The sequence below is a fragment of the Perissodus microlepis genome, chromosome 1 (genome assembly GCF_051167445.1).
Source record: "Perissodus microlepis isolate ML-2025 ecotype Zambia chromosome 1, ASM5116744v1, whole genome shotgun sequence".
Lineage (NCBI taxonomy): Eukaryota > Metazoa > Chordata > Actinopteri > Cichliformes > Cichlidae > Perissodus > Perissodus microlepis.
In genome coordinates, this window is record NC_140461.1 from 39649159 (window position 1) to 39676649 (window position 27491).

At 41.2% G+C, this 27491-nt stretch overlaps 1 protein-coding gene across 3 annotated transcripts; it reads left to right on the top strand.

Annotated features, from left to right (window-relative positions):
* Positions 1-3231: 3231 nt before the first annotated feature.
* Positions 3232-26627, top strand: snrpa1 (small nuclear ribonucleoprotein polypeptide A'). 3 transcript variants are annotated; one of them, XR_014799828.1, is made up of 10 exons: positions 3232-3422; positions 5341-5488; positions 9619-9697; positions 10066-10112; positions 10198-10300; positions 13469-13548; positions 13907-13979; positions 15040-15133; positions 22585-25508; positions 25685-26627. XR_014799828.1 is itself a non-coding variant. In XM_084923492.1 (9 exons), exons 1-9 carry the CDS (start codon positions 3341-3343, stop codon positions 22608-22610), a joined length of 732 nt encoding a protein of 243 aa, XP_084779618.1. In that variant the 5' UTR covers positions 3232-3340; the 3' UTR covers positions 22611-26627. The 3 variants fall into 3 exon arrangements, 2 of the variants coding, with proteins under 2 accessions (XP_084779618.1, XP_084779612.1); XM_084923492.1 differs by having other exon boundaries at positions 22585-26627; XM_084923486.1 differs by lacking the exons at positions 22585-25508; positions 25685-26627 and adding an exon at positions 15487-15775 and having other exon boundaries at positions 3233-3422.
* Positions 26628-27491: the final 864 nt, after the last annotated feature.

Here is a 27491-nt window from a genome sequence, read left to right on the forward strand (position 1 = left end):
AATCCCACCAGTGATTAACTTCGTTATTAACAACTGATTTAGGTACTGAAGTGGTGACATAGTAAATAAAGCTTCAAACTTCACTGATCACGTGACTCTGGCCAGACAAGTCAGTCCTCGACACAGTGCTTCTGAAGGGCTGTGTTATCTTTTTTGAAACATAGCTTCAAACTACTATGCATCATCTTGTCCAAAATTGCACCTAGGCAGGACCTAGGCCTGAACCTTCCCAGTCAATGAGATATTGTACAGAATTCTCTTTAAGGAGTAGGCACACCATCAATAATCTGGTGTTCCAGTTTAACTGGTTAGATTTGTTTACATATTCCACACTCTGTGTTCCAGATGTTGAATCCAGATTCGTCATTTTCACAAAAGTGTCTTATCTTATCTGATATGTCTCTGCAAATGCAGACACATATCAATATCATCGTCAGACAACAGTGACATTATTTTAATTTTTAATTAACTCAAACAGGATTTAAGAGGAGCAGTGGTGACTGGACACTGGGAAAACTACAGTGCACTTTATAAATGAACCTGTTGCTTTAATGAGACTTTGGGCAATTTGCAATTCAAATAAATAGATATAATGATGCACATTAATTGGATTGGTACCCGTGTACCAATCTCCTCAGATGACTAAATATCAACCTCTCAAAATAAGAATATATTCAGGAAACTCACCTAGGTTAACTAGTGATAGTCACAGACAGTTGATGGTTATTGTGAAAAGCAAATCATCTTTAAATAATCAATCATGGGTGTTATGGGAAATGTTATGGGTAAATATGGCCACTGCTCCTTTTAAATCCTGTTTGGCATCTTTAACCCAGATCAGACACTCTGAGGGTAAACAAACTCCAGCAGCTTTGTGCTGAGGAAACGAGGTACATTTGCTTATTTTGTGCCGAATATTGAGTGTGTCCAAATAAAACATCAACACAAACTATCTGTGAACGTTCTCAGTCATCCAGGTCATGCACCTTCTGCAAAAGGAAACTGTAATTTAAACTTTCCACGGTTACAATGAGTGTGCAGTGTTGTCGCAGATGCTTCCTCCTCCTGCTAAGTCAAAAAACACATTAAATTAACAAAGACAGAACCAAGAAAAAAACAAAAACAAGAAAAGACAAAGACAGACTATGCTAAAAAATTTGATGCTACAGCACTAGTCAAATATTACTGTGTTATATTTGTTTAAGGCATATTTCTTTGTTATGGAATAAAATAAATTCTAAAATCATCATGAACAATAGGAGTGGAGATTTCTAGAATAACAATGAGGAAAAGGTTTTCCAGATAGTTAATTCTTGCGGTCTTGTGAGCATCGATGTAGTGACCTATATTTAATTGCTGTTTCTGCAGTTACCTCATAGATGGGAATATTACCAGGCAAACTTGAGAAAGTTTTAAATATTTTATTGGTCAAGAGTAATAAGAATGGTGAACTGTGTTTAAATTATGTCACAAAATGTCAATGTTGAAATCTACAGTGTTTATTTCCTAGTTAGTCCGTAGTGGCTCCTGAAAAGCAAGTCTACCACAGGGTCACCAATTTGACTGAGAGCTCAAAGCTCACCAGAACCGAGAAGAACACCTGACTCCGTCAGAGGTAGTAAAAGTACAGACATTCTCCACTTAAGCAGAAGAAGAGATATTTTTGTTAAAAAAATACTCCAGTAAAAGTACTGATTTAGCATCTTTACTCAAAAGTGAAATAGTATAGTCCTTGAAGTGTAACTACTCAAAGTACGTAATCGTTCTCCATCTCTGACAGAAGTTAGCGCTCATTCTTTCCTCTCCCTGGAAATACAGCAGCTGGACCTTTATCTAGCAACACACTGTGCAACAAATTACACAGGTGGGCAGATTGATCCAAATATAGACAGTATCGATACCAACACTGGTATCAGTATCAGACTGATGCTAATGCAAATGGATTGATACTTTTTTTCTATCCTCTGTTTTCAGTATGAATCCCACTGAACTGTGTTAAATACATTTTTAGTATATTTTTAAAAATATTTTTTAATGAAAAAATATAGCTCAAATGAGTATATAGCACAAATGTAGCGCAAACTACTCTATAGCACATTTAAACAACCGAAGCTGACCCAAAGTCTTTTAAAGACATGAAAATTTACATTAAAGGTGTCTAAAAAACACAGTATTAATTTATAAGAAAAGCTGAAAGGTATTATTTGACTGTGTTAGCGAATTATTGTGAATAGTAAAAATCACAACACTGCCGTTTGGTGTTCTTTAAAATATCTTCAGAATTGGCAAATGTAAGCTGATTTAGCTCATCAATCATGACACACTGCTCTGACCTACACAAGCTCCCTTTATAGGTTAAAACAATCGGTATCACTAAATTAAGGAAAGTATTGGTATTGGCAATACTTTCCTTAATTTACTTTGTACCGGACTGATACCAAAATTTGTAGTATCACACAGCACTAACAGGAACAGTTTGTGTGTTTGTTGATGTTTTGTGAGCTGACAGAAATGTTGTAGAAACGTTATGTCACTGCTCCAGAAATGACCAAATGACGTGTTTTCACTATTTGTTAAATTCTCTTGCAAATACCAGCTGTACATTTTGGGCGTCTACTAAAATAAAAATAAAAGAATCCTAACATCAGATCCGGTTTTTTTTATTCAATAGGTAGCATGAGTAATGTATTTATTGTCTTTTAGTGTTTTAGTCATGTAGTAGGCTAACTATGAGTGTTTAACTGTATTTAGCTAATTAGACAGATCATATAAATCTCTGGATGTTTACAATGGCCATGAATACTAAAGGCAGGCAGTCTTTTCTGCAACCTTTTCCAACTGTTTCACGTTGATGATCTTTTTCTAGCCAGTCATTTGTGCTGAAAAATACAAATGTTAATTGAAAAAAATGCACAGTAAAATTACGAGGGGCAGTAAAAACACTGAACACAAAAGGCAAGTACGGACTTGCATAATCAACTATTGTCAAACAGCAAGTGTCGACACACTTGTGCCACACACTCCAGGAGGCGTCATCTATCCGTCACTGTTAGTAAAGCGCTTAAAAACAAACGAACAAACAGCTCTTATTATAATCTACCGGGTCACGCCCTCAGTTAGGACCATTCCTAAGCAAAGTGGAAGGATCAAAAACCGAAATGTGCATGCAACACCACCCTCACTCCGCGGGAGGCGCTATAAAAAATAAAGCAAACGTTGTCGCCACGTGATAGGAAAGACCTAAAGCTTTTGTTCCGGGCTGCTTGGTGTAGCGGTGTACACTCTGGGACGTTTTGCTGTGAGTTTCGAGACGTGATAAGGTTCATTTTTGTTCGTTGAGATGGTGAAGTTGTCCGCGGAACTTATTGAGCAGGCTGCTCAATATACAAATCCCGTGAGAGACAGAGAGTTGGACTTACGAGGTGAGTTAAATTGTCCTTATTACAGCATACACAGAAAGGCCTGTGCTCATTAGCTTACGCACATTTTACGCGGGCCTTAACGTGAGCCTCATTCAAAAACTTAACCGGATAGTGTTCAGTTTCATGCGAACTGCTGCAAAAATAATGCTGGCGTATGTCTAGACACAGCAAGGCTGATTTCACCATAATATGCTGTATATTAAAAGGGTAAATTGAGTCATTCCTTCTGAAATCTTAGAGAAAATAAAAACCCTTAACATCTTCTGCTCAGCCAACTCTGATTTGCCTGAAAATTGTATGTTTTAAAACGTTTGTAATAATTGCGATTAAATTTTGTTTTCACATATGAAGACTTTCTATAAGTTTTGTTTCAGGGTATTTTAGGTGAATTGAAATCTGAGAATATGTTTGAACATAAATATCTTTGAAGATAAAATTTTTGTGTTTTCTCACCAAAAAAGCTAATTGTGGTCAGCTAGTATGGGCTCCAAATCCCATCATAACAAACAAAAAACATTAATTATTAAAAACATTCCTGATTATATTTGAATAATATCTGTTAATTCAGGTTACATCATTACCAAGCTGCATTCTGATAGCACTTAAGGGCAAGCCAATGTTTGCATTCATAGAAAGAGAAAACCCACAGTAAAATAACTGGATATGCAAAATGATTGTAGATGATTGTTGTCAGAGCTGACATAGTTATCTGCACACATTATGTGTGTGTTAGTGAGGAGATGTGATGAGGTTCCTTTTTAACTGGATGACTTTCTGCTATTAATCGCATTATATGCATAATTCCACAATGAGTTAAAAAGTTGTGTATTGTATTTTAGTAGTATCGCTGTACGAGCAGTCAGATACTTTAAGGATGTTTTTTTTTACACAAGGTTTTGTTTTGTTTTTTTACATATGCTTTTTAACAGCAGTATTCCTGCTGCGCAGTAGCAGTTGAAGTTCTTTAATTTCAACTTAACCATGAATCTGATCTATTAAGGTCAAATAGTTATTTGCCAATTACAGGGCACTGATGTTTTGTCTAGTTTGTTTAAGAAAAACAAGTTACCCTCAGTTCAATGCAACAATTATAACATTACAAACAAAACATGTTACTTCGAGATGTTCCTGTATTATTAAAATACGACAAATTAACATCCAAAAAATGAATAAATTGCGACTGAAAAGTGTGGTTCCTTGTCTTGTGCATTGTGAGTAATGCACATTATTCTACAATTCATGGCAACCATTTTAATAAAAGTTAAAATCTAAAATAAAATAATTCGTCCATCTGCGTATCTGAAATCAGGTCGCGGGGCCTAAGCAGTGAAGCCCAGACCTCTCTGTTGCAAATCGCTCTCTCTAGCTTATCCAGGGAAAACACTGAGGCATTTCCAGGCCAGCCAAGAAAGCCACCATGTCCTGGATCTACCCTGGGGCCTCCTCCCAGTAGGACATGCCCAGCCAGAACACCTTACCCAGGAGGCAACAGGCTCAATGGCTCCTTTTGATGTGCAGATGTAGCAGCTCTACTTTGAGCCCCTCCCAAATGACGAACTCCTCATACTATGCTGAGAGAGAGCTGATGCACCCTTTGGAGAAGGTTATTGGCTAATTACAGGCCAATAATGTGCCTTTAGCATGGAAACTCCTGTCATGCATCATAGCAGGCAAGATGAGCAGGCTCAAAACATGAGTAAGGCCCTGAAGGGAACTGACAGAAACACCACAGGGGAAAAAGATCGGCTACTGGTAGAGCATCGAGCCTTATGCCAGGAGTGAGAGTGACATCAGTTCACTGATCTACAACAATGATCTCAGAATGTCATTTGGAACAGAGATGTGTAGTCAGATAGTACCAAAGAGAGGGAAGATGCTATCTGTATTTTAATTATTTAATTTTTTTGTTTTCGCCCAGGTTATAAAATCCCAGTGCTTGAAAATCTTGGAGCTACTCTGGATCAGTTTGACACTATAGATTTCTCTGATAATGAAGTCAGAAAACTGGACGGCTTCCCTTTGCTCAAAAGACTGAAAACCTTGCTAATGAACAACAACAGGATTTGGTAAGTTAGAGGTGTGTGTGTGTGCGTGTGTGTGTGTTATTGAAAACAATAACACTGCGACCACTGTTGTCTTCACCCTCTTTTCTCAAGCTTCTTGTGTTCCTTCTTATTGATGTTGGCGTGATTACACTCTGAGGAGTCAGCTATGAAACGCGTAGATGATACCCTGGTTGTATTATAAGGTGCTCAAAGGAGGAGATATTGACATAAAGACAAGAAAACTCCTTGCCATGCATGAAGGATTACATCTCAAATCCAGCACTCTGCAAAAATATGCTAGCCGAAAGATGGCTGAAGACTGAACCACTATCCAGGGCGAATCAACAAAGCTGCTTGTGTAACCCGAGGAAGCCGATGTACCATTGCTACTGGGAAATCCTACTAGTGGCTAGACAAAGGTGGGGTGAAACACAGTATGAAGGCACTAATCATGGGAGTACAGGAACATGCTCTAAGCATAAGACTGACTTAGGCTTTTGACAAAATCCTCCAAGTACTCACATGTGACACCGTTGTTATCTCAGTTACACTGGCTTCCTGTTAAATTTAGAGTCAATTTTAAGATCCTGGTCTTGACCTACAGAGCTGTGCACGGACTGGCACCAGCCTACATCTTTGATCAGCCCGATGTCCCCAGCAGGTCTTTGAGGTCATCTGATCAGGGCTTACTTGCTTTAAAAATATACTAAGAGGAGGACTGAGGGTGACAGAGCTTTTGCCACTGTGGCCCCGAGACTGTGGAACTCTCTGCCCCAACATTAAGAACTGTGGACTCAGTAGCTGTTTTTAAAAAAACAACTCAAAACTCACTTTTTTAAAACTGCTTTTGTTTAGTTTTTTACCTGTTTTATTTTCTCTTTTTAAATCTTTTTATGACTTGTAATCTTATGTGCAGCATTTTGTGATTCTGTCTTGAAAGGTGCTATATAAATAAAAAATTATTTATTTATTTTTATTTATACCTGGGATAGCACTCGGCCATGGCGACTAACCTATTGGAGTGTGAATCTTTGTGCATGGATAGAAAAAAGTGGTTGTATGAAGAGCTATGGACAATGGGTCTAAGGATTTGGACTCATTTCCTCATCAGCTGAAGTAGGGGTGGGCGGTATAAACGGTATAAATTTGGCCAACGGTAGAGATTTTGACTATACCGCTCTACTGCAATGGCGCATGTTGATGGTGTCATCAAGCTGCGCCTGTTTTGGTCAAAAGTATTGCAGTGGCTGCAAACAGTCAGCCAAACAATCAGCTGCAAATTATGCCGGGCGACAGTCATAGCAAAGAGACAAAGCACTTTTTGAATATGGGTAAAGGCGAAAACTGCGCTTCCTCCACTTCTGCACCATTGACTCATTAATGCCGAATTCTCTCGCAGCTGTTCTGTTCCCATGTTGTTGCAGTATATTAATGACTAACCTCGTATTGTGGATGGATTATCTCAGTTGTTCTCCTGACTGAAGTTTGGTCCATTTACAGCATCCTGCTATGCGATTGCATTTGTTCCTAACTAGGACTGGGCGATATGACCCAAAATTCATATCTCGATATTCTTTAGCTGGATGGCGATATACGATATGTATCTCGATATTTTTTTAAAGCCATAAAGTAAGAACAAAAAGAGAGTTCTTAGTCAAAGCTGTGTCCCAGATCTCACACAGGCACTTTTATTATCATACAGTGCAGATGTAGAAGAAAAAATTACTCCGAAATAAATTATCAGCATTATTTAAATAATAATGCTCCATAAATAAAATGTTGTTTTTGTGCATAACAAAAAGCTCACAATTGTGCAGTCAAAATGTAAACTAACAGACGCTGAGCATAATGACAAAGACAGATTTCACAGCTGCTCTGTTCCCAAGTTCTACTGCGTGACCGACAGCCTGGAGTTTGAAATCCTCTTTGTAACCGTGTCTCTTAACAGGTGCCATTTGTGGTCCTTATACACACACGGTACGGTAATATTACGTTGAAGCAGAGTACGTATCACTCCACGAGGCTCCTCGGTAGCCGTAATGCTCCAACAATCCATCAAGAAGTGCGGCTTCGTAGCTTAGCAAAGTCGTACCAAAACATTTTTTGACAGATTTTTGAGCGCAGTGTACCACATAAAATTGGTTCGAGGTCAGTAAGCACAACCAGAATTCATACATAAGGCGCACTGTTGATTTTTGAAAAAATGAAAGGATTTTAGGCTGTGCGTCAACGCGTTGGCCCGGTTAGCTTGTTAACGCCTTCCAGCCCCATGCTCGGGTTGATCCGCGGTAACTCTTTAACGTAGATTTGCCCCGTTAATGTATTTATGGCCTTAACGTTACGCTGACAGCACTAAAATAGTAATCTTCAAATGTTTTCTTTTTACCGACCAGCTCCTCGTTCATAGCTGCCATGTCCATCTTGTTGACTGCAGGTGAAGCATTGAGGGAGGGGGAGTTGTGTTAAGTGAAGGAGAGAGGCGAGGCGGAGTAACGTTGCATAGAGACAAAAGTGGACGAAAGAGAGGCAAACTTGCGGCTCCACAAGTATAGTTATAACGTAACATAGACTACATCAATATAAACGATATTGTCACATCTTATATCTCGAATAAAAATATATCGATATATTTAAAAACTCAATATATGGCCCAGTCCTATCCCTAACCACCAGGAACCCTCACGTTAACTTTTATTGAGTGGGAAAAAGTTAGCGTTCATCCTTCAGCTTCACTGTGCTAATGTTATGCTAACGTAGCTGTTTTGCTAGCGATCACGTAGCACATATTATATATCAGCTAGTCCAACTTCAGTAACCCTACAAACGTCACTGCTGTTTAGTTTTCTGTCTTCATTTATGTTGGACGTGACAGCAGAGCTGTACGTTTGAAATTTTTCTCTCTCAGTCAGAAGATGCTATATCATGTTTAGGTGGAAACTAACGAGCTAACTACCAACTCTGTTGAATTTAATAAATCCTGTTTTCATGGATGCCTGGATGTTCAACTTAATTGTTCCACCTGGTAAAGCAGCAACGCTGATCATTTTATTAAAGATGAAAGAATTTAACTCTGAGTGATGCCGCAGTGTTTGTTTGACTTTGGGACCTGAAGCAGATGGAGTTTTGGAGCCAGATTACTCAGCAAGGCTCCTGACTACGACAATCCATCAAGCGGTGCGGCTTTGTAGCTTACCAAAGTCGTACTAAAACATTTTTGACAGATTTTTTTTTTTAGCACCGGGTACTACATAAAATTGGTTCGAGGTCAGTAAGCACAACCAGAATTCATATATAAGGCACAGTGTCGATTTTTGAGAAAATTAAAGGATTTTAAGTGTGCCTTATAGTGTGGAAAATACGTTATACAGAAGAAAAGAATATATCGCGACATATATCGTTACCGCACATGCTTCAAATTATACCGTGATATGGATTTTAGGCAATATCGCCCAGCCCTAAGCTGAAGACAGATGAGGAACACAAGGAGGAAACGTCATGGACAACCTGGCCCCTGCATAGGATGTACCACTGACAGAGGAAGTGGCTACCAGTGGCCACAAAAAAGGCTGGCTTGAAGGACAGCACAGAGGCTCTGATCATCATAGCACATGAACAGTCCCAAAGCACCAGATCCATAGAGGCAGGAGAGAACCACAGCAGAGATAGGATCCAAGTTGTAGAGTAGGCAAAGGTGCCCCAGAGGCTATCCAGCAGATAGTAGCCGGATGCAAAATGCAAGCTGGGGCAGCATATACTGAGAGGCACAAGCAAGTGGCTGGGATGGTATACTGGAACATCTGAGTCTCCAAGGGAAACTCCACCAAAGGTGTTTGGTTGCCTGGCCAGCAGCTGCCTGGCAACATCAGGAAGAAGGAACACAAGATAATCGAGAAGTACCAAGGGCTGAATGAGCAAGTGATCCCAGTGGTATTAAGATATATATACAGACATGTGAATATATGTGCCTGTGTGAATATACCAAATCCAAAGTTTAAAAATGGTGTATAAATGCAGTATGCCATTCTCTCAACTCTGTTCTATCTGCTGAAGCTGTAAGAAGTGTAGAAATTCTTTGGTATTTAACTTTCATACACAAAAGCTGCCTTTGCTAACATTGGTGTGCTGGTAACCTTATGACATGTTCCTTCTAGTCGGATAGGTGAGAACTTGGAGCAATCTCTGCCCAGTCTCACAGAGCTGATCCTCACAAGCAACAACATTCAGGAGCTGGTGAGTGCATCTCATTAACAGGAACAATGGGAATGGGGGTTCTTTGCTTTCTTTACTGCCCTCTCAGAATTCCTGTCTTTGAAAATTGTTGTAGTGGCTTTCTTTAACTAATAAGAGAATCATTTAGATGAATTGCACACAAATAAACGGCTTTAACTATATCCATTTCTGCCATCGTCAAAAACTGAGTAAGATGAGCTAAATAATTGAATGTTTATTTGAATTGCATTTTTATTTTAATGTATTATTTTAGTATATTTAGCTGCACAAATTAACTTTACAGATAGAAATGTCCCGTTAATCTCTTTGGAAGCTTAGCCTCTCATTTTAACATTGTTGTTGTCCTGGTTTTGGTTCTTCTCCTGCAGGGTGATCTGGACCCACTGGCCTCAGTGAAGACATTGACCCTTCTCAGGTCTGAATAAACAAATTCTGATTATTGAACGGTGTTCTTCACCACAAGTCTTTCATATGTGTTTTAACAATTCCTGAAATTCCAGCTTGTTGAGAAATCCAGTGACAAACAAGAAGCATTACAGGCTCTATGTCATCAACAAAATCCCACAGATCAGAGTACTAGACTTTCAGAAGGTAAAGCTCAAGGTAAGTCATGACAAGTTTAAAATCTCATTTAAACATAATTATTGTGCAATAGTGTCCTCAATGGAACTGTACAGTGTTTGCAGCCACGACTAACACCATGCCTGCAATTTATATAAGAAAGAAATTAGAATAACGTTATGGACTTTACAATGGGTTTCTGCAGGTACCTCTTTTAGTCCCTGCTCTGGGGTTCTGACCCGAGTTAATGCGAAAATGTGATATGAACAGTGTTGGGCAAGTTACTTTGTTACTTCTTCAAAAAAGTAACTGAGTTAGTAACTGAGTTACAAGATTCTAAAAGTAATTAATTACTTGAAAAGTAACTATTGCGTTACTTTAAAAAAAAAAAAAGTTTAACCCTCTGGGATCCAGGGTATAATTGACCATTTTTCACTACTTCTGATGTTTCCTCTACATTTCACCTTTAAAAACTATTTATTTACCTTGTTTGGTATCATTCTTTTCAGCACAACCTCACGTGTCTGAATTTACAGTTATGTTTTCATTTTGATATACTGTATTAACACAATTGATCTAAAATCAGACAGAAAACATAAAATCCAAGTAGAAAAAGTTATGTTTTACTGTAACAACTACAAAGATTTTAATGAATCATATTTCATAACTTTAAATGCAAATATAAATTGTCAATTTTAAAATCATACGCATAAGTTTTGCAAACAACAAAGTTATTTGCAGCCATTTACCTTTTACCCTCTTTTTTTAAATAACCATTTCAAACTGTTTACATAACAATCAGCTGTTCTGCATTCAATACGATGCCACACAAATTATTTGTGCCACTCAAAAAATTTCTGTCCACTATAAAGGAGAACATCACAGCCTGATACCTGCAGACAGCACCTCATTGTTCTGACACAAAACTATTCACAACTCTATACACAAACTACACACTCCAAACACGCTAAACGTCACAAATCTCAAAACTCGCACGCGCTCTCTCTTTCTCTCACCATCACTCCTGAAACTTCCCCCTCTTCCTAAACAACCAAATGTCATGTTGCCATATCATTTTTTAATTGGTAGACATGGTGCATTTTCCCACCAACGTGAAAGGGCTGTTTTTTGTTTGTTTGTTCGTGTGTGTGTTTTTTTTTTTTTTTTTTTTTTTTTTTTTTTGGTCATAAGCAGAAAGTGCTCGCTGCGCTGTCCTTAGACTGTAAAAGGGACGAAAGTATTCAGAAAAAACATGTATTGTTTATCATGACTCTGGTTTTACGTGGCCTATCAACACAATTTAAAAACTGGTATATGTCACATTGTTGCTTTGTCATCTTGAAGTGGTCGTGTGATTGGCTTACCACGACTACTTTATTCTTCCTCAGTCAAACAGCAGCACTCATGCGATTGTTTTGCCCCCTGAGCTCCAGGTGTTGTGCCAAAAAGTGATCGTCGGGCAGAAAGTGATTGTCGTCCGCGGTAGCGTGCGCAGCTGCTTAAAGCTGTAGCGTCCAGATTACTTACAGCTACTTCCGTGCAACTGATATAAGATGCGGTAAGCTGAAGACAGCTTCAACCGTCTGTTTGTTGAAGAATAGTAACGCGACCGCACCGCATTTTCTTGTTAGTAACAGTAACCGCGTTGTAACGATAGAAATAGTAATTAGTTAGATTAGTCGTTACTGAAAAAAGTAACGCCGCTAGTAACGCCGTTACTTGTAACACCGTTATTCTGATCACTAGATATGAACAGATTGCATGCTACCGATTGTCCAGTCAATGGCATATCTCCATGAGTCATGAAAGTGATTCCTTCACAAAAATCACAACACAGTGCATTGCTAAAATGACCCCACCCACATGAAGTGTTACTAAGTTGTAATTGAAAATGGCCGAAAATGACTAGAGCTGGGGCAAGATGAGCCGAGTTGGTACTGGTGGAAAAGAGGCTTAGGAGGGAGGGGATCTTGTAGCTGATTTTCACAACAAGGATGACATGACGAATTGGTCGTTCTCAGGAGCTTGGTGAATTCCAGAGTGTAGACTGATGATAGGATGGCTCCTGTGCAAAAAGTTTGATTGTGAAATTTCCTCCATACTAAATGTTTCAGAGTCAGCTGTTAGTGGTATAATAACGTGGAAGTGATTGGGAAGAACAGCAACCCGGCCACAAATAAAAACAATCCAAAAGAAAAATCGGGCACGGAGGTAGGCAACTCTCTGTAAAGTCAGTGGCTACAAATTTTATGTATCTCAACAACAGTGCAGTAGAGGGCTTCACAGAATGGGTTTGCATGGCTAAGCAGCTGCATCCAAGCCTTACTTTACCAAAGTGTCCGATGCAGTGGTCTCTTCACCACGCCACCACTGGACTCTAGAGCAGTAAAGACATGGTGCGTAACAACGTTACTGTTCTATATTCAGATATAGTCAGGGAATGTGGCACTTTCCAGATAATTACAAAGCAGCCTCTGTGTATTTTTAAGAGTCATTATAAGTTTGAGTGGTCAGTTTGTGTGAGCTTCAGTTACATACCATTTTATATATTCTTCCAAGCACAATATAAAATTTCTGTTAAATATGTACAAAAATCACCAACTCTCTTTTTAAAATGTACTTTAAAGTATTTGATATATAAAGCTAAAATTTCACAACAATCATTCTGTGTGTCCAAACTTTTGAACATAAGATTTTTAGGCGAATCAGAACATTTGTGATGGATGACCTGGCAGTGACTGTTCAGTCTTTCCTGTTGAGTGCTTTTTTTTTTTTTTTTTTTTCCTTTTAAATTTCAGAATAACTAACTGCACACTTTATCATGTAACTTTTTCATAATGCTCATCTTCTACCATAATTAACTTGTAAATTATTAGAGGTATTTTAAAACCTTTTTAGAGATTAGATTAGATGAAACTTTATTAATCCCTCGGGTGGGTTCCTCCGGGAAATTCAGTTTCCAGTAGCAAAGCACCGAAAGAAGTTGCATGTTACAGATACATTAAGGGGAATGAGAGTAAGGATATAAGCATAAATACACCATATATACACATATACACATATATAGATACAGAATATACAATATAAATAGGATTGCTCATTTGAGTGAGTATATTGCACAGTGATTATTGCACACAATTTTATTCACAAAAGTAGTAATAGTTTGTAAATATATATGGTTTTGACTTTCATTGTGTGATATTGCTGCAGGAACGCCAGGAAGCGGAGAAAATGTTCAAAGGCAAACTGGGTGCTCAACTTGCAAAGGATATTGCCAGGCGAACAAAAACGTAAGATGAAGTACCTTGACAGCACTTCCTCGCCATCACTGGATCCTAGCTGAAAAAACAGATTTTGTACTGCATAGAAATAAGCATTGCATATAGAAATAAGGAATGCACACTATTGCTGTGTGTTAAAGAGTGAACATCTTTGTTCTATATTGAAACATCCCTACAAGTGATTAAACCATGTGAAAACACTTGATCTGCACAAAAAAGCCGTCTGCCTTATATTCTTACTGGAGCTAATAAAGTGATTGTTCAAATGGCCTCAACAACTTGAAACTCAAGCCAGAAACATCACCACAGTGTTGAAAAGGACTGCTGTATCAGTTTATTTGGTCTCAATGTAGTGTGTCCCTTTCAGATTTACTCCTGGAGTGGCAGTACAGCTGGAGAAGAGGATGGGCCCCTCTCAAGCTGATGTGGAAGCCATCAAGGTTCAGTTTTTACAGTCGCCTCAATTGTAAAGAAGCAGGATTTTACCACTGTGTTCACATGAGAATCAAACTTTAGAGAAGGGTCCAGGGGGGTGTAATTATAATAGAGATTTCGTTTTCAGCTGCCTAGCTTCATGTTTCTCTGAGCCACTATCACTCGAGTGCAGTGCTCTTAAAGTGGAGATGAGCCACATCACAGCTTGAGACTGATGGCTGGATTTATTTGAGCATCGTTCTACTGAAGGTATCTTGTTAAGAGGGAATTCGTCCTCCCGACTGTCATGATGTCAGTGCTCAGAAAGGACATTTAGATCTTTATAAAAGTTCCTTGAGATAACTGGCATAATAAAAATTAAATATAACTTCATTTTTTTCCCTCTGGTATGTTAAGTATAATGGAAACCTAGAGCCCACTTAATGAGTTAATTGCATGTGTTAACCAGCATTTTTGCCGGGAATGTTGCACTTAAATTGTGGAGGGCTTTCTACCTGCTGTAATGCTTACTGCTTAATGTTTGGTGGCTCAGACAGAACAGCAGAACTGCTTCTCTGCAGACAGGAGATAGGAGACATGCTGGAAAGTTTATTCCTCACTTCCAGCAAAAAGGGAAAAGACCGTGTCTGTATACCAGCAAGAAATCACATTTACCTGCTGTCCAGTGTGTACGCCGCTTCTTGTCCTATAGTAGCTGGGGAACCCCCCCCCCCCCCCCATAGTGAAAAGTGAAAGAGGATGGGTTATGCATCTGACTGTTGCATGCATATCAATGCATTCATAAACTCACTCTGAAGTGGGTAGAGCCGATGTTCTGAAATTGTTTCAGTGTTCAATCCAAATCAAATCCAGTGTGGCTTTAGTGTGTTCTTCCTTTCCCTAACTGAATATGGCAGTGGTAGAAGTATTTTAAACATTTTTTTTTTAATAAGAAAACTGCAAATTAAAAATAATCAAAACAAATGATGTACTAAAATAAATTTGGTGAACAGCATTCAGGGCTAGTGATAACAGAATGTGTTCAGAGTATAGTAGCTAAGTGTTGCATCTTTGCTTGTATTTCAGAATGCCATTGCTAATGCTTCATCCTTGGCAGAGGTAGAGAGATTAAAAGGGATGCTCCAGGCCGGTCAGATTCCTGGTCGTGATCTCAAACAAGGTCAGTACGAACTAAAACGTATTTAAGAATTCAATTGTTGAGAAAATGGTGGGGAAATGTGCACTGGGGCAGTGGTATTGGAAGCCACTCACACAGGCGGTGCATAATGGAAAAACACCAGACCCCAAAATTAATTCTGCTAAGTAGCATTATGTCTAAAAAGTATAGCCATCTTTTGTGTTTTATAGATTTGTTAACACACTTTTTAATAGTTTGTTTTAAAGAAACAAAAACAAAAGACAAATGTTGTTCAAAATGTTTATTAACAAAAGATTCATGAAGTTTGATTGGTATAACGTCATGGTATTTGGTGAGTTATATGTATGAATGGATATATTCATGTATAAAATTAGGTTCAGTTGTGGTGGAAGAGGAGGAGGAAGAAGAGGAAGAGGTTGGCCCTGCACAAACTGAGGCGCACATGGGTGGCACTTCTGAAGAGGAAATCATGAACATGGATCAAGGAGAGGATGATAAAAATATGGAGACAGGGTCACATGTTAATGGATCCTGAGTTTGCTGAAAACATTCTTTTTTCCTTAGTTCTTGTGTTGGATATATGTTTACCACGGCTGTGTTTGTTTGTTTGTTTGTTTTTTAATTTTATAAAATGACTTTCATTAAAGTGATTTCTTCTACTGATTTGAATTGGAATATTTTTTGTTTGTTTTCTTTTTTATTATAAAAGAAATCCCCATGTTTACAGACCTTTAAGGTCTTTTATGTGTTGTGTATATATCCAATACCAATGTTTACACTATACCACACACAAAAGGGGGACAAAGATTCAGTACCACTATTGATTCATACAGTGCATCCGGAAAGTATTCACAGCACTCCACTTGTTCCACATTTCATTGTGTAACAGTCTTATTCCAAATTTGGTTATTCAATTTTCATCTCAAAATTTTACACACAAAGTGACAGTGCAGAGAATAAAGGTATGCTTCAAATTCATGCATATTTGCTAAAAATAAAGTACTCCCACTCTTTGCTCAGTACTTTGAAGTACCTTTGGCAGCAATTACAGCCTCAATCTTTGTTGTTGTTTTTTTTTATTTAAGTATTGTGCTACAAGCTCGCCTCACCTATTTTTTTTTTTGACAGTTTATTCCAATCTCTGCAGAACCTCTCATCCCATTCAGCTTGATGGAGCTTGTGTCTGCACAGCTATTTTCAAATCTGTCCTGAGTTGTTAAATCAGGTTCAAATCTGGGCTGTGGCTAGGACACCGCAGTGGCCCCAAAGCCACTCCCTTGTCTTGGCTTGACTTGTGCTTCAGGTCCTCGTGGAAGAAACCTCTTTTGTCCCAGTCTGGAGTCCAGAGCATTTTGGACAGGTTCATTACTTACTTTTAAGGATGCGGGGAATTCCCGTTGTCTGCTCAACCTAAGCCTAGACGTGAGTCACTTTCCAAAATTCAGCAACAGTTTGACATTTTCTTTCTCTGTCCCTGGATAGCACCATAGCACAGCACCAAAGGACGTCGCAAGCGATGTCTTTCTCATGCTAGCAGCATCTGTCTGTCCCAGATAGCAAGATGACATCAATGTTGATTTTTCATCTGAATTATCTCAGTCAATGCTAATTAAATGTTGAATCAATGTTAAAATACCCATGACAGAGTAATAGTGATGACAATGGAATAACACTGATTCAAAGTTCTCCTGTTATAATTGATTGATCTATTTGTAGTTGACCTGAAATTAAAGCTATGATCAATTTGGACTGTTTCATGGCACACCCCTCTCAAAGTGGTGCATCCCATCTGTCCACTATTGAAAAGCCCCTGAGTTGACCAGGAAATTATATTGAAATGTCATTGATTTACAGTTGATAGAGAAATTAAAGCTATTATCACTTGTCTTCCAAAAAGTTGATTCTGTTCAGCCTGCGTAACGTTTTAGTGGGAGAAACGTTTCATCACTCATCCAAGTGACTGAGGTTGGTTTCCCCAAACTTAAAAATAATAAATCTGCATATTCACTGAAACTAGTGAGGCCAGTTTCTTGTTCCAGTTATATGCAAATTGTCATGACCATTGATCAGTGACAGTTGATCAGTGGCCATTAGTGCCATTTACAGAGAGTTGGGGTTGCAATCTTAGCACAGCCACAGCGCTGTAAGATGGTGAAAGATGTAACTTAGACCCCCTCCTCTATTTAGAGATGGTCTTTCCCTTTTCACGTAAATGGCCTCCAGCATTCAACATCAGCATGGAGGAGAAGTAGTGGTTACAGAAAGAGGGTGATAGATTGTCTGAGACAGAACAAGACGATGCTCTTGACCCGACCTCACACCACAGGGGGAAGGTTCACCAAGTCTGTATAGTTTACCAAAGATACATAAACAGGGTGCACTTTTAAGATCAATTGTCTGTATGATCCACTCGGTCACCTATAACATCTCCAAGTTTCTGGCTTCGATCCTCAACCCATTAGTAGGCAGCTCTAAACACCACATCCAGAACACTACAGATTTTGTTTAGAAGGTGAGAGATGTCATTATGGAAGCAGATGAAACAATTTTGTATGATGTTACATCTCACTTCATTTGTTTCCCAGTCACTGAAGCAGTAGACATAGTTTTAAAAGATTACAGGATAACTCTTAGCACCAACCGAGTGTATTTGCTCTTGGAACTGTCTTCGTTCCACCTATTTCACAAACAAGGGTCGGCACTATTGAGGAAGCCTAAGGGTACAACTCTCTCTGATTGCAGCCATTCACCAATTCTGTGTGAATCGCCTGATCATTTGTCATTGATCAATGTTCTTTAATAGTTATTGATTTATAGTTTACTGAGAGATCCATTAATCCATCTATTCTCGTCTGCTTATCCCTATATATAGATAAACAACCATTCACACTCAGAGTCGCACCCACATTCACACCTCTGGGCAGAATGACCAATTAACCTGCATGTCTTTGGGAGAAAGCCGGAGTACCCGGAGACAACCCATGCAAACACGGAGAGAACATGCAAACTCCACACAGAAAGGCCCCGGCCAGGTGGTGGATTTGAACTCCGGACAGACACTGATACAAACAGATTTTGGAGGTTTGAAAAGGGCTTTCTGGGTACTGTCATTCCACTAAAAAGAAGGAGAGGAGAGATGAGATTTATGATAAGTGACAGAAATGTGAAATTGCAGATACAAGCTATGAAAATGAGCTTTCTCAGAAGGGTGGCTGGTCTCTCCCTTAGAAGTAGGGTGAGGAGTTCGATCATCCAGGAGCATCTGACATGGATAGCTACTGGGCTCCTTCTGGGTGAGGTATTCCGAGATGTACCACTGGGAGGAGATGCCGGGGCAGACCAAGGACACGTTGAGGCTACATCTTTTGGCTGGCCTGGGAAGATTTGGTGTACCCCCAGACAAGCTCAAGGAGGTGACTAGGGTGAGGAAGGTCTGGCCTTCTGTGCTTAGGCTGCTGCCTCTGGGAAGCGCCCCAGATAACTGGAAGAAAATTGATGGCTAGATGAATAGAATGAGGTTACACTGTAACAATGATGTGTCGTGAAATGGCTGTGCAGCACCAGTGGCGGTCCTAGCCTGTTTGGCGCCCCGGGCGAACACTCCCTCTTCCTCTTCTTTTCTATTTTTTCTAAACTAAGCACCTGATGGCTTTGAACTTTTCTTGTCCATCTTCCATTGGTTTTAATTTTGCACTCCAGTATGAACACAAATCCCCCAACTCGAGGATCACCACAACATAACCTAATAGACCTACACCTTAGTTCACAGATTGACTTTGTCTAGGATGCATTTCTGAGATTTCACACAACCCAGGATTCAAATCATGAATACATAATGGGCTTGGATTTACAACATTATGAATGAAATGTGCTCTATTTGGAAGCAGCCCCCTCCCCTTTTGACGGGTTGTGTGTGAGACTTTAAATCATCAAACTGTAAATTATAAATTTTAAATTGTTATTGATCCCTTTACCCCTGGTCCTAAAGCGTATATTTATTTTCTTACTCTTCTTATATTTATTGTTTGTTTACTTGCACTGCTGTAACTGGAGCCTCGTCGTCTCGTCTCTCTATATACTGGACTGTATGTAGCGGAGATGACAAAGTTTACTTTGACTTCAGCAGCAAGCAGGCGCACCGAGGGCTCTCGCGCTCACTTTTCACGTTTTGAAAAAACATCGGTGCAAATTATAAGTCTGTATCATAATGTCTGGTGTTTTTGTGTTTGTTGTTTTGTTTTTATTTTCCAGCCAGCCAGAGAATCCCCCCGCAGCCTCGCCCTCTCCTCCCTGTGCCGCAAGCAGCAGGCGCACCTCGCTAACGGAGGGCGCCCTTACTCCCAGCAAATTGGCGATAGAAAACCGATCGGTGCCTATGCCACTCCCAATACGCGCTGGCTGATGTCGGGGCAGCATGAGTACGAGCATTTTTTTTTTGTTTGGGGTTTTTTTTTTTGCCGATGCCCGTGATACCGCCCCCCACCACGATGCCGCCCCGGGCAACCACCCGTGTCACCCGTATCTAAAACCGCTACTGTGCAGCACTCAGGAAAGGATCCAAACGCAGACTCACGGAGGCAAAAGTAAACTAAAAAACCAGCTTTTTTTGCTGAATGGCAAAACAATAGAAAACTAGACTCGGAAATTATAAGAATAAAACACACAGGGAAGCACTTGGAGAAACACACAACCATGGGGGAGATCAAGACACCGAACCGAGGGAGACGTTGACATAAAGACACAGGAGAATAACAAGGGAAGTGGGAACCTCCAAGATGTAGTGGAAAATCTCTATGTATTGATCACATATTGTAACCATAACACTTTAGTAATAGCAAAATCACTCCTGTCACCAGTTATAGGCATGTAGGATGTTATCACAGTGCACCTCATGGTTTATTGCACCTTCACAGAGGTGAAGGTGCATTGGGTACGCATCAAACTGTGACACGTCATTCACCCTACGATAATCGACACAGAACCATATAGACCCATCCTTCTTCACCACGAGAACTATGGGGCTACACCAGGCACTTTGCGACTCTTCTATTACTCCCATCTTCAGCATGTCGGCTGAAAACACACTGTCATGCCTGGCTGTGTTTTAATACGATGCTCAATGAGAGACGTTCGGCTGGGCAAGGGGGAGAAGTCGTCCGCAAAGCGCTGTTGCAACATGGCAACATCTGCTCTCTGGGCCTGTGTGAGATGGTTATCACAATGGAGGGAGGCAGGAATGGTGGACTTTGGCACCTCCGGGTCAAACTCATCTCTCTCCTTAACCAGGCTCACCAGAGAAGCGCTTTCAGCCTCCCTCCAGGATCTAAGGAGGTTGAGGTGGTAAATCTGCATGGCTCCTCCCCTGTTCGACCGCACTATCTCATAGTCAACGTCCCCCACTCGCTGTCTGACCACAAAGGTTCCTTGCCACTTGGCAAGTAATTTGGAGCTGGAAGAAGGGAGTAATACAAGTACCTTATCTCCTGGTGAAAATTGCCTGAGGAAGGGTCGAGCCCTGTGAAAATTTTCACGGGGCTCCACCCTTCCTCCCAGTTTTCTTTAATCAGGTTGAGCACCCCCCGTGGCTGTCTGCCGTACAGCAACTCAAAGGGGGAAAATCCCGTGGAGGCCTGGGGCACCAGCGATCCCAATTGTGTTCATCCTCGTGAATGAACTCACGAATCATGGACTTTAAAGTCTTCTTCAGCCGCTTCACCAGCCTGTCAGTCTGAGGGTGGTAGACGGTGGTCCGAGCAGATTTAATGCCCAGTAATTTGTATAGCTCCTTTAGTGTACGAAACATGAATGCCATGACCTGTTCGGTCAGTATTTCTTTAGGAATACTGGCCTGTGAGATGACCTGAAACAGTGTTTTTATCGCCACACTTTTTGCCGAAATGGAGCGCAGTGGCACTACTTCCGGGTATTGCATTGCATAATCCACCGGGACTCTATTTTTTCTAAAGTGATAGCCGCGTGCACAGTGAAATGGCCGGATGAGATCCATATCAGTGCGTTCAAACGGGACCTCCATTAATGGCAATGGGCGCAAAGGTGCCTTTGGAATGGCCGGCTGGTTAACCAGCTTAACCATTCTGAACACGACACGCACCCACCGCCACACATTGGCCCAAATGCTAGGCCAATAGAATCTACGTCACTACTCCACTACAACAGGCCAGAGACCACACCGCCGCCATAGTGACGTGCTGTGGAATTTTCTTTGTTTGAGAGTGTTTTTTTGAGCGTATAAAAGAGTTCAAGGTGGTGTCCTTCTTCAGAAACCATTAGGTGTGTGACCTGAATGCTTTCTCTACTGCAGGGTTTTTTGTAATAAACTCACTTCAGAAACACGCTCTCCAGGTGTTTGCAGTTTGTTTAAAATATTTCACAACAATTTGGCGTCACTGAACAGGATTCCTTGAGTGAGTCTTGCTGAATCGCGGGCATGTGATGACATCCTGAGAAAAAAACTGCCTCAGTCCCACCGTTTTTGTGTGTTTAAAAAAGGGAACCGCAAGACGTGCTTCAGCGACTCACACATGTGGGAATTCTGACGAACCAAGACAGGGAAATAGAGAGAGAGGAACTGCAAAGAATCTGTAAATGGCAAGCTGTTTTTGATTTGAGGAGAATTTTCAACCAGTTTACAAGGGTGCATGGCTAACAGTGCGTGGACTGGGGTTACACGGATCTAGCATACGGCACTGGGATAATTTTAAACGCCCAATGAGTTGGGTTTTCTCAGTTAACAGTAGCACCTTGACTGATTGCAGGATCCTAGAGTATTCAGTGAAAGTGGGGGGTTCTTGTACTAGTACTAGAAAATTCGCTAAGTTTTATTTCAGACACTCTACGAGTTGTTTTTTTTTCTTCAGTGAAACAGCACCTAAAGTGTGTGCGTGATCCTGGAACTTAACAAGTTGAAACTGCTTTTTTGGTGGGCTTTTAGCACTCTTTTTGCCAGCATGCAAGCGAAGGAAGACACATTTGCATTAGCTATAGAAATCTCTCCTGGGGTGTAATTCCTTCCCCAGGTGGCAATGTCAACATCCTTTAGTCACCTTTACTTGTTATCCTCCTTCGTGCACCACAATTGTATGGTCAAAAAAAAATTGGTATGGAACGGATGAACTACTGTATGTCATGAAATGGGAAAAAAAGAATGGTTTTCTTGAAAAGGGCTTACTTACCGTGAACCGATTAAAAAGGGTGCAGGAGCAGTTGGAAGATGAAGAAAGAAAGATGTTGCTAAAGACAAAAAGTTCAATCATTTGATGTGCTTAGGATAAATGATGAACAGAAGTGTCTTAAAATGTGGATACAGAAAGCAGAGCGGTGAGAGAAAAGGGCAGCACTTAGGAGATGCCAAAACAAGATGAGTTTAGGGAGAAGCAGCTGTTGCTAAACCCACAGCTCCACTGTCTTATATTGGTGACATTTTACCACCCTCTCCTTATGTTATTCCACAGGCAGCCCTACAAGTGATGAAGGCTGACCCCAATTTGGACTCCTGTCCTCCCAGACCTCTCCATCAGCAAGCTCAATCACCGCCGCAAGGACAGCAGCTCCAGGGCCCAGTGCAACCTCTCCACCAGCAAGCTCAAATGTAGCCGTTTGAATGCGCAAGATCACCACCTCCATCTCTACCTCCACTAAGACCTCCGTCGCCACCTCCACCAAACCCCCCACTGCCACCAAGTCCCCCACCTCCACTACGGCCCCTATCTTCACTCTGGTCCCTAGGCAATGGAAGGCAGCAACCAGTGAAAGAGACCATTGGGTCCAAATGGTGGGGCCGGAAGCGGGAGACGGCCGAAACTGCCCGACCCCCAAACATCCCCAAACCCCCTCTTCAGTGGTCTTCTGACACTGATGAAGACACGCGCACTGAGGCGGACGGGGATGGCAGTGACAAAGATGACAAGGTTGAGGTGAAAACTGAAAATTCAGGAGGCTTGAGAAACCCCTGGAGATGCGGGAGCAAACTTCGTGTGCAGTTGCCAATGGTCAAAGTGTCAGGGCCAGCTGGGCCCATTTTGGTACACAGACCATGAACAGCTTCTGATGTGATAGAGGCTATGTCTCTCCTGCCAGACCCAACTGCTTCCAAAGCAAAGTTTGACGAGCAGTTGCTACCTTTGTGGAAGAAGGGGGCATTGCTGTCCTGATCAGAGGTCCCTAAGGGGAAGAAGAGGTGAGGAAAGCCGGTTTAGGGTGGCTTGAGGATGGGACTCCAGACGGGGCTGCAGGCTGTGGTTTACCCACAACGCCATTAACACAGGGAGGTAACACACATACACACGCACACATGCTAATGCAATGAAGAATGCTTTGCACATACCCACACTAATAAACCAAGCTATTGCCCACTGAGAGAGAGAGTCACCTGAAGGAACTTATGTGCATTTCAATAATGAGTCTTATAAATCTTTTCCCACCCCAACATAAGATGTTAGTTTGTGGTCAAGAAGTTCAGTTTCTAGTAGATTCGGGAGCTATGCACTCTGTTTTGAAATCGGATTCCCTCACACGCAAACCAGCGTGAGAGGGAGATTCACACATTCCATATCTGGATCAGGGATCGTTCAGAGGGAGAATTTCACCACACCCCTGTCTTGCATTGATGAGCAGGATTTTTGCTCAAACTTTGATTTTTGTGGTTTGACCTGTGCCCAGTTAATCTACTGGCCAAAGATCCCATGTGTAAATTGGACATAAATTTGATCTCCAATCGTAAAGGTATCACAATACTGCAAGCAGATTGTGACCACACAATAGTGAAATACAGCCCAGCCATCTCAGCATTTGCTTATGAGTGGAAACTGGGGAGTGGGCCGGTGGCTGAGCACTTTATGCAGGCGGCAAAGCTTTGTATGTCTCCAGAGCATTGATTTATGACAGCTGTAGGCCTACACTGCATGTCGTATTTCTCATCACAGGGGCCTGATGACAGATATGAGGAAACATGGTATTGTGTAAAAAATGACGTTAAATGTAAAGTGTATGTTTTGGAGCACCACATTTGCTGCGCTTACAATTACACTTACTGAAAAGCAAAACTGCTAAGTCCTCTTTTCGGCCATGCCAAAAACAATTCCCTCTGAAACAGAAAACCAGAGAGGGGATCAATCCTGTTTTTGAATCACTGTTAATGTCACGAGGGAACAGGGAGGACTCGGCGCAGACTGAAATCACAGAAAACTGAATTTTATTTACACACTCCCGGTGCACTATATACAGGTGAAGGGGAAGGGGGCCTTGGTTCCCAGGGGTACAGGGAAGAATCTGGAAAAGCGTCCTCTCTTGCTCCGCTCCACACGAACAGAACAATGCACTTGGAAAGGTCCTTTCCTCACACACGCCGCTCTCACTGCGGCACTCACGAACAGGCTTCGGTGTCCAAACTTCCAAACCGAGCACGAAGAATGAGCGTTACTCAATAGTCCAGCGGCGAGGTGTTCTCAGTCACTGCCTTAAGTAGCGAGAGCAAACAAGGTGAGGAGCCACAGGTGATTGCTTGCAGGTGGTGAAGGCCAGGGGCGGGAGCCCATAATGAGCTCCGCCCAGGCAGCAAGTAGAGAGAGAGAGGAGAGAGACAAAAGCAACACACATGTAGCCACACAGGGCCAGCCGGGCAGGCACGGGGACCATGACAGTTAAAAGCAGGAGTGATTGTTCTGTGCCCCACATCTCTAGTTCCCACTCCACGTTCCCTGTAAAAAAAAAAAAAAAAAAAAAAGATAAAAAATTAGGGGAACCTGTTGAATGGCGTTTTGTACAGGATTTACAGGCTGTAATTAAACCTGTGATTCCTAGAGCCCCTGCAGCCCAAAATCCCCACATGATTTTATCTCAGATCCCTTCAGGCACCATGTCTTTGACTGTTGTTGATCTGATAGCCAATTCTGGTTCGCCGTTGAGTTCTGGGGAAAGCTTTATACCTTCACCCGTTTGAATCTGGGTTACTGTGAGTCCCCTACAATTCATAATGCAGAACTTAGGGACTCTTTGTCAGACTTGCTTCTCTCGCAGGGCACAGTGTTGCTGCAATATGTGGATGATTTGTTATTGTGTGCGCCCACACAAGAGCAGTGTAGCGCAGATTCCCTTGTGATACAGATGTTTCTCTCCTTGTTGAAACATCTGTATCACAAAGGTCATAAAGCCAGCAAATCAAAGCGACAACTCTGTAGCGAGTAGGTCACACTTTTGGGCCATGTGATCTCTCACAACTTCTGCCAGATTTCTCCCAAAAGGGTGGAGGCAGTCGCAAACATTCCAAAGCCTCTCACCAAAAAGGAGATGATGTAATTCCTGGGACCCACATCATACTGTTGCAATTTCATTTCAGACTATTCTTCTGTGGAAGCTCCACTGGCTGCGCTTGTGCATGGTAAGAATCTGTCTGCACATGATTACATTTCCTGGACAATGGAGGCTGAGTTAGCTTTTGTGTCGCTGAAGGAGTTGCTTCAGACAGCACCTGCCTTAGCAGTTCCAGATGCGTCTAAGCCGTACATTCTAATGGTGGAACAGAAAAATTGGTTCATGTCTTCTTTTCTTTTACAGCAACGCGATGATTTGCTTTGCCAGGTCGCCTACTATTCTTCTAAGCTTGACCCAGTGGCTGCAGGCCTTCCTGGATGTCTGCATGCAGTTGCCGTGTGTGGAAAGCCTCTGTTTGCCTCCCGCGACAATGTTGGGTACTCCCCTTTGACGGTGCAGGTACCCCATGCAGTTTCTGTTATTCTGCTACACAACAGAGAACCTCACACCTGTCTGCAGCTCGCTGGCTCAGGTATTCTTCTATGTTGCTTGACATGCCCAACATCACAGTGCAGTGCTGCACGACATTGAACCCTGCCACTCTCCTCCCAACACAGGAGGATGGTGAGCCACACAACTGTATTGCTGTGTTGGCTGAAACCTGTACACCTTGTGTAGACTTGGTAGACGTTCCTATTGACAACTCTGATATGTTGCTGTATATGGATGGCTCCTCCTCAAACACAATATTCTTGACAAATTTCAGTCTGATTTCGCAGAGCTCATTTGACTGAAACAGCCCCTTCTTAGAGTCTCCAGTAACATTTTGATGCAAAACGATGCAGGAAAATGTTCTGTTCTGCTGATGTTTGACCACCCGTCGGCCTTTTATACAGTTGACCATCACATTTTCCTTGAAAAGCTGAAATACTGGATATGCCTTAGGGTGGTTCTCCTCATATATGTATCAACGATACTATTCTGTTTCAGTTTCTAAGTACAGATCATCTTCCACTTCCCTTACCTACGGTGTGCCACAAGGTTATGTATCAGGGCCTTTATTGTTTTTGTATATCCTCTCCAGCATATTTTGAGCCCCTTTGAGGACATTTGCTACCACTGCACTCAAAAAATGAATGAGATGGATTGTTCAATTTATATTAGTTATTTATTTTCATTTTGCTTAAAATATGTCTTTGTTGAGTAAAAATGTATTTTTCTAATAAAGTCTATGTAATTCTGTCTATTGTCTTTACAGAATACTAATGTGTTACTTGAAGACATAACATTTAATTTAAGTAGGCTTGATATACTTTGTATATCCACAAGGTGGCAGTAATGCAACAACGGCTGTTATAAAAACCCAAAGAATAACAAGATTTCCTGGCTTGGGCCTGCTCATGCAAGACTTCAAATTTACCTAAAAAAACATTATTTTGGCGGCAAGCTCCCATTCTACTTTTAAATACTCTAGGAACAACAAGTAAGCCTGCAGTGCGAGAGCGAAGTGCTCTAATAGGGTGATATGGTACTACAAGGTCATTAAGATAAGATGGGGCCTGATTATTTAGGACCTTGTATGTGAGGAGCAGGATTTTGAATTCAATTCTGGATTTAACAGGGAGCCAATGAAGGGAAACCAATACAGGAGAAATATGCTCTCTCTTTCTAGTCCCTGTCAGTATTCTTGCTGCAGCATTTTCGATTAATTGAAGGCTTTTCAGGGAGTTTCTGATACAGTACATAACTTGGGTGTTCTTTTGGACAGCTCCTTTAAACTTGATAAACAAGTGTCCTCTCTAGTATGGTCTAGCTTTTACCAACTACAACAAATCTCTAAGGCTAAGCATTACATACTGCGAATGGATCTTGAAAAACTTATACATGCGTTTTTTACCTCAAGATTAGACTACTGCAACTCCCTTTACCTGGGCCTCCAATCTGCCCCTCTCCATAAACTACAAGTTGTTCAAAATGCAGCGGCACCCCTTTTAACTGGTACTAGGTTTGATTCTATTACCCCGATCCTTGCTGACCTACACTGGCTGCCCATCAAATATCGGATTGATTTTAAGATTTTATTGCTTACATTCAAAATCTTAAATAAGCG